Source organism: Tasmannia lanceolata, unplaced genomic scaffold (assembly GCF_043159265.1).
Source record: "Tasmannia lanceolata isolate RefF3 unplaced genomic scaffold, GAP_Taslan_0.1 ptg000025l, whole genome shotgun sequence".
Classification (NCBI taxonomy): domain Eukaryota; kingdom Viridiplantae; phylum Streptophyta; class Magnoliopsida; order Canellales; family Winteraceae; genus Tasmannia; species Tasmannia lanceolata.
Genome location: NW_027518702.1, coordinates 6,006,644 through 6,019,474, shown reverse-complemented (window position 1 = coordinate 6,019,474; position 12,831 = coordinate 6,006,644). Strand labels below are relative to the sequence as shown.

At 37.9% G+C, this 12,831-nt stretch overlaps 1 protein-coding gene across 4 annotated transcripts; it reads right to left on the bottom strand.

The window, feature by feature from the left end:
• Nucleotides 1-4,907: 4,907 nt before the first annotated feature.
• Nucleotides 4,908-12,831, bottom strand: LOC143857487 (NAD(P)H-quinone oxidoreductase subunit O, chloroplastic-like). 4 transcript variants are annotated; one of them, XM_077367907.1, is made up of 6 exons: nt 12,536-12,826; nt 11,027-11,082; nt 8,746-8,811; nt 8,517-8,558; nt 5,360-5,419; nt 4,908-5,101 (listed from the first exon to the last, which is right to left on the bottom strand). In XM_077367907.1, the coding sequence occupies exons 1-6, from the start codon at nt 12,747-12,749 to the stop codon at nt 5,072-5,074; spliced, it is 468 nt and encodes a 155-aa protein (XP_077224022.1). In that variant the 5' UTR covers nt 12,750-12,826; the 3' UTR covers nt 4,908-5,071. The 4 variants fall into 4 exon arrangements, with proteins under 4 accessions (XP_077224022.1, XP_077224024.1, XP_077224023.1 ...); XM_077367909.1 differs by lacking the exon at nt 8,517-8,558 and having other exon boundaries at nt 12,536-12,831; XM_077367908.1 differs by lacking the exon at nt 4,908-5,101 and having other exon boundaries at nt 5,360-5,479; nt 12,536-12,829.

The window sequence follows — 12,831 nt, the reverse complement described above, 5'->3', positions numbered from 1 at the left end:
TCTATATTCATTCATTCATTTAACTCCAAGATGGAATCCATTCCTTCGGTGAAACTCCTACTAAGCGTCGGTTTAACTTCTTTGGCCTTGGTTGTATTAGAAATGACTATTTTACCTTAGTTATTTTCGTGAGGATGGTCGTCCATAATTAACTTTCTAGCTAAATTACCAGGATATGGATATAGGTATCCACTATCCAATGAGGCAAGAACGAAGGGGTCCTATAATTTGGATAGGCATGTACATAGTTTTGAATGATGATCTGATAGAAGTACCCTTGTCCGATCATCATTATGGGATTCTCAGATAAACCAATGACCCCCCCACTTGTACTCAAGGCTGCTATGATGAAAATTTCAACTTTCTGGCTTAATCATCAGTTTAAGGACACAGGTATCCAATGAGACAAAAACAAAGAGTCCTATGGTTTTGATCATCCACCTGCATTATATTGAAAGTTATGACAGAGGTATAGTTGTCTGAGCATCTCTAAATATTTATTTGATACTTAATAGTGGACCAAGCACTTGTTCATTATATTGTGTAATCGATTGTTTATTAACCTAACATGTATGCATACTTGGTTATGGAGTTAGAGTTAGTTCCTCCGCGAGCACCTATGGGACCAGTGAAGCAAGCTGTATCTTCATCGTCCAGTGACTCTATGACGAGTCCGCTAACTGGTGATTAAATCTTGCTCACATGCTTAAAAAACCATATAAAATGCAAACACTATAAATCGCAAGCACCATTTTTCACTATCATTCAAACCTTATATCTCCTTTCCTCCCTTTTTCTCTGCTTGATATATGAAGAAATTCGGTTACTGTTTTCCTTGAAATTTTATCCATCATCATTCATTTTTTCATCAATCCGAAGCACTATTTTCACCATCCATTCCAACTTTATATCTCCTTGTTTTATTGTTTTGCCTTTTCTTTGCTAGATATCTAAAGAAATTTGGTTATGGCTTTCCTTAAATTTTATTTTCTTTGCTCTGGTTATCCGCACGAGTGGCTTTTTTGTGTTGTAAATGTATGGGATAATGATATTTACAGTGCAATTTTTTGACAATTAGTTGTTTTGGGGTTGAGCCTCTAGGTCAATTGGTGTGAATATGAGTAAACTATATACATGTATATTTATACATAGAAATGGAGTATCCAAGGGGTGACCTAATTTTATGGTAAAAGTTCAACCCGAATTGCCAATAATGAACTTGAGTTGCATCCAATTTTGGAAAACAGATTTTGCAGGCCTCGTTTTGGGTATGGGCTCCCTCCTATACAAAGAGGGAATCTCTAAACTTCTATAGATCGGACGGTTGGGATCATCCTATGCAAATGATTTTTGGGACAACCTATTTACATTGTGGCCCATCAAATGGACGGTTTGGATCATCCTATGGTGTGGGCTGTACAGTCTATTTTGAAAAATACAGGGTGAATTCATCATAGAAGGGGGTGAATTTATCACCGCCCTTGTGTATAAATTTAATGTTTTAAAGTCAACCCATAAGTGGCATTTGGGTCCTGAAAAAGAGAGACAGGAGATAGAGATGGATGGATAAATATACATGTACAAGGATTATATCGTATGCTCTTAATTACCTGGATGTGTCTTTAATATTGCTCTGGTATATGGCTTGAACCACGTTGAAATCCAGCTTAGCCAACTCAAATAGCAAAGGATTCATATCAACTTGTCTCACGTATGTTTCAATGTACCACCTAGACTCTAACCTTGGCATCCTCCAATGTAAAGGAAGCTCCAAGGCATGCTCTACTTGTATTTTCAGGTTCTGGTCTGTGATCTTCCCTTTGAGATCCTTGAGATGTTTTGTGGTGAAAGCTCTGGCCTCTTCCAAGACAATCTCCCCTTCAAATGCAAGATGTGAAGCTTCATACTAGCTCAACATCCCCTTTGTATCCTCACAGAGAGATTCCATAAAAGTGTTCTTGTCCTTAAAGCAATTAAAAACATCTGTTTCGTTGCGAAAACTAAAAAAAATTAGGAGGGTTGCTAGCAAAAAGGAATCCCATTTGGAAAAAAAGAACAGATCTCGCGCAAGAAGAGAACTAATCCTTACAAAAGCCAAAAAATAATTTGGAAATGACCCAATCATCGATCAATTTCACCATCTTCTTTATTTTCTAGACGGGATCCTGTCCCATTTTAGAAGTGTTTGCCAAAACTTAGGGATCATAGAAAGCTTAAATGCACCATTGTCTCAAATGAGCATATTTACCTGTTGAGACCTCAAATCCATGCTGTCTTAGGAGCCTAAATAGGAGAGAGGTTGCATAGAGTTCGCCCTCCATCTCGTCCATGGATATGATACCTAAAGCTTCCTTGATCCCCTTCTTGAAGTGATATGCCAAACCGAGGCGTTGAAGGGTATCGATCAGCTTTAATCGAGATCTTGGTTTGTCCATTTTTTCGAACAAACGCCTCACATCGTCCTTCAGCTTCTCAACCCGTCTCTCATACATCTCACCATGCATAATGAACACTAGTTTTGTTGATTTTTTCTGGTTCGGCTATCCCACCTAGCCGAGCCATTTCCTTTTATGACACCAGGCGGGGCCAAGCCATTACAATAAAGAAACAAATCGATTCAATGAGCAAATGTTAGCATGAAACCACCCCATAAATGTAAGAAAAACTCTACTTATTACAGGTTATGGGGCCTAAAGTGGAAGTGGGTATCGAACTGTTGGGGAGACTTGCATCAATAAAATCAACTACTTGAGGGCTATGAACCCCCATTTTGCAATGGGGGAAGCAAAACTAGACCCTCGACCTCTAGGTCAAAGAACAAAGACTTGACCATTGAGCTAGAGCCTCAATCCCAATTAAGGTATCTGTATTTCATTACAATCCGATAATCGGATTGTGATTTATAAGCGATTGTTATATAAGTTAACAGAACACTCTTTTAAGAATAATCGACTGTATAATCGGTTGTTGTGGACAATTGATTATTTATAATCCCAACCGAACATGGCCTTAGTAGTGGACTTGGTGATTGTGTTGATTCATTAGTTACCGTATAATCACTCTTTAGTGACTGAATGAAATCATAATCCCCAAAGCTTTGTGGGTAATTTGCTGATCTCCGAATTATGTGAGGCTCGAACATTTGTGTGCTTAGAACTCATGTAATGTGCTTAGCCATCTTTACATTTCTCCGAGGTGTAGGAGAAGGCACAAGAGTAGGCGGCAAGTGTGCTAAGGAGCAAGAGGTGGGTAGGGAGTGGAGAGGAAGAGCCATCTTTTGTTAGCTATGATTGTGAGACTAATGATGCGATTATTTATAGCCTTTTCCATCACATGCAACACATGAGCTGGGATAGAGTCATCTCACCCTATGATAGTGATTGTTGTTACCCTATTTTGTAACATGTAACACTAGATTATTTGCATTGTATGTGAAACAAAAAACATGACAAATGACATCAATAGAGTAACATATGACTTACGAAATTCTACATGCCAAGAAGTGAAAGGTAAATAGGCTATTACAATGAATTGCCAAACTTAAAACGAAAAGACCAGATCTGCTCACTTGCTCAGCAAAAAATATTTGGTTTATACAATAAGTAAGCTTTTGTTCAACACATTAAAATATACATAACTTGTAATTTGATTTAAACAAAGCAAGAAAGGCACCACATAATAAAAAAGGTGTTGGGACCTGTTGTGTAATTCGTGACTTAGCAACAAATACCAACCACATTCCCAACTTTTTCCATAAGATAATGTGTGTAATGTACATTAAATTTACACATACACAAAACCATCGAATCATGCAAACCGCAATCATATTTTGTCTTATTCATTTAATTCATCTGAGGTGGCTGCTCTCTCATGCAACAGCCCGCCCGCGAAATGCCATATGCGATGGTCCCTATCGAATCCCTCCTAAATTTAAGACCATCACATCAAATTATACACCCTCAAATCACCCCATCTAGTAAATAAAGAAAAAAAAAATACTGAATGAAAAACTATACGTTACGATGGTGAATCCACATTTAGATTCTGGTGAAAAATCCGACCATGTAGCACCAATTTGCATCACCCAAACAACATGGCCCCACTTTGTTTCTGGTTGACGGAACAGATAAGTTATCTGGTCAAGCGACCAGAAACACTTTTCCACACATACACACAGATATGTTTATATATTGAGAAAAGAGTTCCTGCACCCTAGTGTAGTAGATAAGTTATCTACACCTTAGCTTAAAATACAGTGGAGGTCACACTGTTTGGGTGATCTAGAGCATTCATTTGATGGGCCCTCACATAGATAGGGTGTGCCCAAAAAATCAGCTCCATAAGATCATCCTAACCCTTCGAACTATGGAGGCAAAAAATAGACAGATTTATGAAGGTTTATACACGTCCATTTTTACCTCCATAAATCGTAGGGTTGGGATGATCCTATGGAGCTGGTTTTTTGGGCACACCCTATCTATTTGAGGGCCCATCAAATGAATGCTTTGGATCACCCAAACAGTGCGACCCCCACTGTATTTTAAGCCTAGGGAGTATATAACATATCTACACTAGGGTGTAGGAACTCTTTATATATATGGAAAAGTGTTTGTTTGGGTGATGTAAACCATTCATTTGTTTGGGTTGGGATAAAACTAGTTGGTTGGATGCCGTCGGTGTTGCAACTGTTTGAGCAAAAGACGTGGCAAAGGGGTTTTGGTATTTGATTTTTGATGGAGAGAGCATCAAAGGGGTATTATAGTGCTAGAGTATATTCAATCTCATTTTCAATGGAGAAGTCATACCAGGACTTTGAAGAGGAGAAGCTTGGATGCTTGAACATGCTTCTTTCCCTTTTCTAGAAGGGGCAGGCCATAAAAAGTGCATACATCCAAGTGTGTACCGTGTTCAGGAAAAAATGAATGATATATATAGTATGTGATGAAGATACAAGAAGAGAAGAAGAAGTGTAACAACAAATAAGGACCCTTTGAAAGATATTTTGACAAGAGAAGCATGGGTATCTCTATCCATCAGCTGATGCTTGATACTCCTCCATTAAGAGCCTAAATCAGATCCTTTCGTAATCAAGCCTATCTGACTGCATGGTAGCAAATGACAGACATAAAAATCAGTACTTTATAAACCTACAATATACCTTGCTACGATAAACAGACCATATTGGGTCATGTTAGTTGTTCCCTTAATTATAATTTCTCCCAAGGCTGTCTTTCAACGTAAAATGGGTATAAAACAAATTTTACGTCCATTTAAAGAGTGGAAAATGAGTGTAAAAATTGTTTTACACTCATTTTACTTTGAAAGAAATGAAGCCCAAACAAAAGTGTAAACATTTTACCTTGATTAGCATGTCTGTTGGAAGCCACGCAGGTGCAGTTGGGACCCCAACCCAAGCAATCTGTTAGCCGAATATCGGTGAGTTAGATCGACTGAAATTGTATCTGGGCTTTACAATAAACTGGCGCAAAAATATTCCGTGTTTCAGCATCATAAATTATTGAAGAACTTTACAGAATTTGAAAAATAACAAACTTCATGGCATCAACATAATCAAAATTTCAATTTCAGGTTGTACTTTGAGCAATTATTCAGTACATCAAGCATGGGAATCATATGATAAAGAGATTTCAGAACCTTTGAGAAATATTACATGCTATCAGCGATTGATTGGGAAACTTGTTTAATTGACTATTACATGTCTAGACATTACTTATGCTGTGAGTGTGGTAAGTTAATTCATGCATAAACCATGTAAACATCATTATGACACCGTATTCCCATTCTAAAGTATCTGAAAGGATCAACAGGTAAAGAAATTCCAATCAGATTGATGGTCACTTGTAAAATACATGGAGATCAGTCACTAGGTTACTCTGTTTTTATAAATAATTAATCTCATGGATTGGTAACGAGTACAAAACAATTGCAAGATCTAGTGGATTGGTTCGGGTTGTCACACAAGGTTTTAAATTTCGGCTTTGGAATGCGTTTCGGTCCTCTCCGAAACCGAAATTTCAGCCGAAATTTCGAAATCTAACGAAATCAAATTATGGCTATTTTTTCTCATAAAAAATTTTGACTGGATTTCGGATGAAATTTCGGGAAAATATTAAATAATTATCAAAATCCAGATTTTTTGGGTGAAATCCCTTAAATTTCGGATGAAATTTTCGAACAAAATTTTAGGATAAATTTGACCGAAATTTCAAAATTTCGGCCGAAATAAACTACAGTTTCGAGTATAATGAATTTCGATTTCGTTCTCGACCGAAACCCGAAATTTCAGATTTCAGTCGAAATTTAAAACCTTGGTCACACACATATTCTATTGTTATAATCAAAGTGTGACCAAGCCATCTCATAACACAGTTTTTCATGAAAAGGACCAAACACAAATCAATCACCATTTCATTCTAGAGAGAAGGTAGAAAATGGTGAACTCCTTCTGTACATACTGAGCCATGAACCCATGACCAACTTGCAGATGTGTTCACAAAGGACCTTATTGCAGATCATCAATAGAACCATTCAAAAAAAAAAAAACAAAAAAAAAAACACACCTTGCAGACAAGCTAATCATGTTCAGGGAAAACAAGTCAGCTTAAGAAAGAGAATTGATGGATGTGTTACATGCCCTTTCATTTAAGGGTGTTTAATTTTTTTGATCTATACAAGTGAATGTAATGTATACGAACCATGACAGAGAACATGACCTTGGATAGGAGAGAATGGAAGAAAATGATCCATGTAGACGAACCCAACTAGTGTCAGGATTAGATCGACTTAGTCAGTTTGAGCTGGGTAGACTCATTCACCTTCTTCATGAGAATTTTCTAAGGGATATATTAGCCGGCCCCAACTAGTTTGGGACAGAGGCTTAGATGAGTTGAGTTGATACAAGTGAATGTAATGTGAACCCTACAAAGGCAATACACAACACTTTAGCCCCTATGGCGTTTCCCCATCTCATTCCTTCTCTCTTTTAAAAAAGTGTATACAAGATTAAACTGTGTTTCACATAACCATCTCAAACATCAATTTGCATGAACACATTATGAACCCATGTAGTGCACAAGCATACTTAGAAAAATGTGATTTGGCAAAAATGGGGATGGGAAAAATTCGTGTTTAATACGGTGTTGATTCAAAAAAAAAAAAAATAGTAAAAAACAGTCAAATAAACAGAAACATGAAAAAACGCGTTTAATACATTTAAAATTTTGTCATTTACAAAATAAAACGGGTTAAAGTAGAAAAGTTGGCCAAAAAAATGCGCTTTAAACATTTTCCTCAAAAACAAGGAGTTTTTTTTTCCGTCAAAATTCTAAATGGGGTATTGAACGGCAAACCTACAATACACGTTTTTTCAAAGAAATAATGCCGTTTAAAAAGGTGTTTTGCTAGCACAAGGTGTCTACCAAAGCTGGTGTTCATGAAGTGTGAAAAAGTGATTCTAATGATTTTAAATCTGCCCAAGGTAGAAAAATGAGCTACGACTAGATATTGGAAGTGACTAGGGAGAGTGTCCATCTTCTTGAGTTGATACTCCAAGCAGTGGTCATGGTATGGATGTTGGGAGTCCGATTGGTGGTAGTGGTTGCCATCCACCAAGACTGAGGGATCCAATCAGTCAGCTTCTCAGTGCCGACACTTGAGAATCAACATTGAATTCAAAGTGGAAGGAGGAACCAAATGAGGTGTAGAAATAGGGACTTTTTATCTGAATTCATTTAGGAACTAAGATTTCCACCCCCTTTTTTGGCCAATCCACCCTCATTTACCTCCTTTTTTTTATCGATTGAAGGTTTTTGAGAAGACTTAATTTTCGTTCTTTTGGATTGCTTTACAACAAGAACTGAAGGATTATCACCAAAGGATGAGAGCAGAGAGCAGAGAGCAGAGAGCAGAGAGCAGAGAGCAGAGAGCAGAGAGCAGAGAGCATAAGAGACAGAATAGAGAAGAAAGGAGAAAGAGAGAGGCGAAGGCGAGAAGAGCGAGAGTGACATGAGAGGAGGGGACAAAGGAAGAGAGAGATAGAGAGAGCGACAGAGAGACAGAGAGCGAGTTGTCTTCTTACAACTCCAAATTCAAATCCTAATTGCTATCTCCCCTCACCTTCAAATCCACTTCCTCTTCTCTAGGTTTGCCTTTTCTGACTAGAAAGGTTTTAACTCGACCATTTCTCTGTACTTTCTTCAATGAACATCACCGTATTCTCTGATCTAAGCAAGCAGATATTACTAAACACATAATTTTGTTCACTGCAATTTACCGTCTACCACCGAGATGGGAAGTTCGTATCAGAAGGCATTTCTATTCTAACTTTACTAATACTTTAGAAGAGGTTGGCCAAGCATGCATTTCCATCAGCATCAGCATCGGCATTTTAAGTATTATAAGTAAATGACAAAATAATAGAGTTCCAAAATTTAAACTGATTAATAACCTCGAATCAAACAACAGATAGAAGAAGAATGAAAAGGAAAATAACTTACAAGTGCATATTCTCCAGTCTCAAAATTACGTATGTCCAAAACCTAATGCCGCCAAGAAGACAACTACTTAACAAGCAGACAAATCATAATGGAGAAGGAAACCAAGATTTACAAAGAAATTCCATAGAAACAGCCTTTCCCCCTCAAAATATCTAAAGTTCCGCAAGGAAAGAATGGGATGCCCCAATGCCAAATAATGAAGTTCAAGGCAGAAAACATAACAGGTTACCTCACCACGGTCTTCATAAATGTAGTCCAAGCCTTTGTAATAAGGTGGATGCCCGACAGATAAGTACTGCAATTATAAACATAATAGCTGAACTTTTTTTTTTAATAAAATAACAGTACAATGAATAAGGTGTACGGAAACAAAAATAGGATAGAAAACCCAAATGCATGAAACCTCCATAAGGTACGTTTGAAATAATTGTACAGAAGCTTATCTATGAGACCATTCTATATTATGGTCTTGACCATAGCCTCTTGATTCGCAGTATGCATCATTTCAAGTACAACTCGCAGTATGCCATTCACAACGTGGGCAAATGACCCAGTCATGGGAATAGGCTTATAGTCAGTTCAGGTTGATTAAATGAAATATTTGTACACACACACACTATATATATATATATATATAAATGTATTTGAGGGAAACCTCAGATAGCTTATTTGAGCTAGCAAGCATAAATAGGGTAGGTGCCTATGTTTTTTGGGTTATGTTAGATATTGGTTCTATAGAGCCTAACATAGATAGGGTGTTCCTAAGAAATCATCTCGATAGGATCATGCTAACCCTTGATTTGTGGAGGTTTAAAATGGACGGCTATAAAATGGGTCCATTTTGTACATGCATTGATTGAATGATTAGGATGATCCTATGGAGATGATTTCTTAGGAACAACCTATCAATGTTAGGTTTTATGGAGTGAATGGGTTGGATGACTCCAAGTCTCAAACAATATGGCTTGATGTGCTATTTGTAGTGGCCAGCTCAATCTATGTATAGGCTATTGATAACCTGAAAACCATGTTTTGATAATGGCATGAACTCACTTTGTTTTACATTTTCTAACCAGCTGTGAAAGGCTACTGAGAGCTTTTGAGGCAATGGACTTTTAAAATGGACATCATTGTTATAGACATGTGACGAGGATGCATGCCATAAGGTTTTGTATCTTGTTAAACCATTATGGATGGTTTTCTTGCTTATATGATGGTTTCCAAGTGTGTATTAGTACTTATTCTAGCATTTTCTAAAGTTTCACGTTAAATTGCCATAATTTGCATGCATTTCCATAAACTTCAGTGATACTGCAGATTTCCATCAAATTAGATAACCAAAACCTACATATTTACATTTTTGTGGCGACCAGCATGCATACCTAACCCAACATTTAAAACCTTTCTTCCAAGATCTATTTACTCTTAAAACATTTCCTAAAACCCACTTCATCCAAATGTCCATCACCTTAGTGCATCTTTTGACACTTTTTGCCCTTACTGTCATTGCAAATTTTTAGGGCCAAGTTTTAGTATAGGATGGTTTTAACACCAAACCCCCATCCCACTTTAGTTGATCGTCAACATACTTGCTTCCAATAGCTCCAATGAACACAAGGGAGAAGGGTATGTGGGACATCGAGAAGTATGTAGGGATGTTTTCAACATAGCCTTGAGAAGCGTGATCTTATCCGGAAAAGAGACATATCTTCCTTGATAAGCTCTACCCTAGCTTGGATTTATTTCACCATCGAGTCCCAATCATGGGGGCAATGTTGTTATCTTTAAGAAGAAGACCTATGTACCTAATCAGGAGAGTTGTGAAAGAAACTCCCAATTCATTGGCAATATTAGACGTTTGAGACTCATCCATGTTAATATCACAAATGAAGCATTTGTGCTTATTAATATTTAGGTTGAAGGTTTCCTCAATGAAGGAAGACATAACATTGAGGTTTGACATCTGAGTATCAAAGTCTTTAGATAAAATAAGAGTGTCTTCAACATATTCCTTGATGTTTGTCAAGCGTTTATTATCCTTTGTTTCCTAAATGGCACTACAGTCTTTTGTATATGGGAGTGAAAATCAAGCTTTGTTCATGCCTTGATTTGTTAGAGTGATATTTTCATTATTCCATGATGTCTGTAAAGTGTTCATTATCCTCTGTTTTCCTAAAAGGCACCGTAGTCTTTTGGATATGCGAGTGAAAAAGCAAGCTTTGTTTGTGGCTTGAATTAATGACAACTCTCCAAAAAATTCGAGTTTTGGTGAGATCATAAATAGTTTTTTTTTTAAATGGTAAGAGCATAAATAGTTACATAAATATACACATACATACATGCATATACATGAAAAGACATGTGTATATGTGTGTGAGTGTGTGTGTGTGTGAGAGAGAGAGAGAGAGAGAGAGAGAGGCTATTTAAATCATCGGGGCAAAACAAAACAATGAGTGAAACATAAAAGAGGAAGAAAATAAATGAATGTCAATACATCAGCGAACACTTACATTGATGCTGTCGAGGTATTTCTCCTTATCCACCCTCACAATCTGCCCTTTCTTCACTACAACAAAAAAAAAAGGGAAAAAAATCAAATGCTTATTATTTAGGGTTAAGGTTGTACAATTAGGGTTCAGAAAGGTAACTTGTTTAAGCACGCTAAATTTCTCTCGGAATGATAAGCAGGAAGTTTGAATCCTCGATCTCAAATCTTTAACTCTAAAATGTCATCAACACTAGGGCAAAAGGTAAACTTTAATGAGGTTCTTCAAGAACTCAGCCGAGATAAAAGGGAGCCCACTCAAGCAAATCGACGATTGATGCAAGGAAATATAAAAATAAATCTTTACGTGACTCGTGAACCAGTCTCAATTTGGTTTGATTTTGTTAAACCACAGGTTTACAACTTGATCGTGTCTTTCATGAATCTGTTAGGTACCTAACCAATATGCCAAAAGCTCCAGAGCTGATGGAACGTGCTAGGCTAGGCCCTTTAAACCTATCCCATAGCAAGCTTGGTCCCACCTAGCCCCATACATAGGTAGGCCCCCACTCAAGACAGTAGTATTCCACCACACTTCTGCATCCGATGTCCTTGGCAGCACACTATATGACGGCTATCACTCTGGCCTTTTTCCCAGGTAGCCTTTTCCATAGGATGCCCCTTCCCTAATTCAAACACGTGATGTCGTGGCTGCTCCGATACCAAATGTTAGGTAACTAACCAATATGCCAAAAGTGATGGAACACGCTAGGATAGGCCCTTTAAACGTGTCTCATACCAGGCCGAGTCCCTCCCAGTCCCATAACTGAGCAGGCCCCCACTCATGATCGTAACATTCCACCACACTTCCACATCTGCATCTTCGACGGCCTACTCTGTGTCAGCTTTCACTCTGGCTTTTTTTTTTTCCTAGGTAGCCCTTTCCACAGGTGGCACCCTTTTGCAGCGGCCCACTATGAGGTAACTTCACTCTGGGGACTTTCACTCTGCCTTTTTTACCGAGTAGCCTTTTCTAGATAGTCCTCCCCACAGGTCACCCCTTCTATGACTCAAACACGTGACGTAGTGGTTGCTCTTAAATCAAATGTTAGGTTCCTAACCAATACACCGAAAGCTCCAGAGCTGATGGAACGCGTTAGGCTAGTCCCTTCAAACCTGTCCCACACCATGCTAGTCCCACCTAGTTCCATACCTAGGTAGGCCCACTCAAGACCGTAACAAAATCATCAAATTTCTTGAGTTTACCATGTTTTCATCATAGTCTTTCAATCTGTTGGAAAAGCCTTTCAAGTCAAAATTGGGACACCGAGAGCAGGATTCATCAGTGAATTGCATCAAAGAAAGCAAAGAAACAGAAATCACTACACCAGCAACATGTAGTACACAAATAAAGGAAACCCAGAACAGCTTTCATCCGTATATTAAATCAAAGAAAGCAAAGAAAGATAAATTTCTAAACCCACCTACATAGAGTAGAGAAATAAGGTCTATATTTCATTCATTGAGAACTTACTTGAATAGATGGGTTTTTTGGGCCGAGTAGTGGGGAGGGGTTTAGAGGGTTTTTCACTCTCTGTTTGAACAATCTTATCGTTTTCTGATTCGGGTTCATTTGATGATGCTTTAATGGAGGGGATTCGAATGGGAATTCTCTTAAAGGAATGGGTAAATGGAGGGAATCTCTGTGAGAAGGAATGGTGAATGAGTGTTGAAGGAGAGGAGGCCATTTTTTTTTGGGTTCAGTTGGAAGAGGGAGGAGGTTTTACCGCCATTGATTTTACAGATAAGATACGTTTCTGTTAAAAGAGA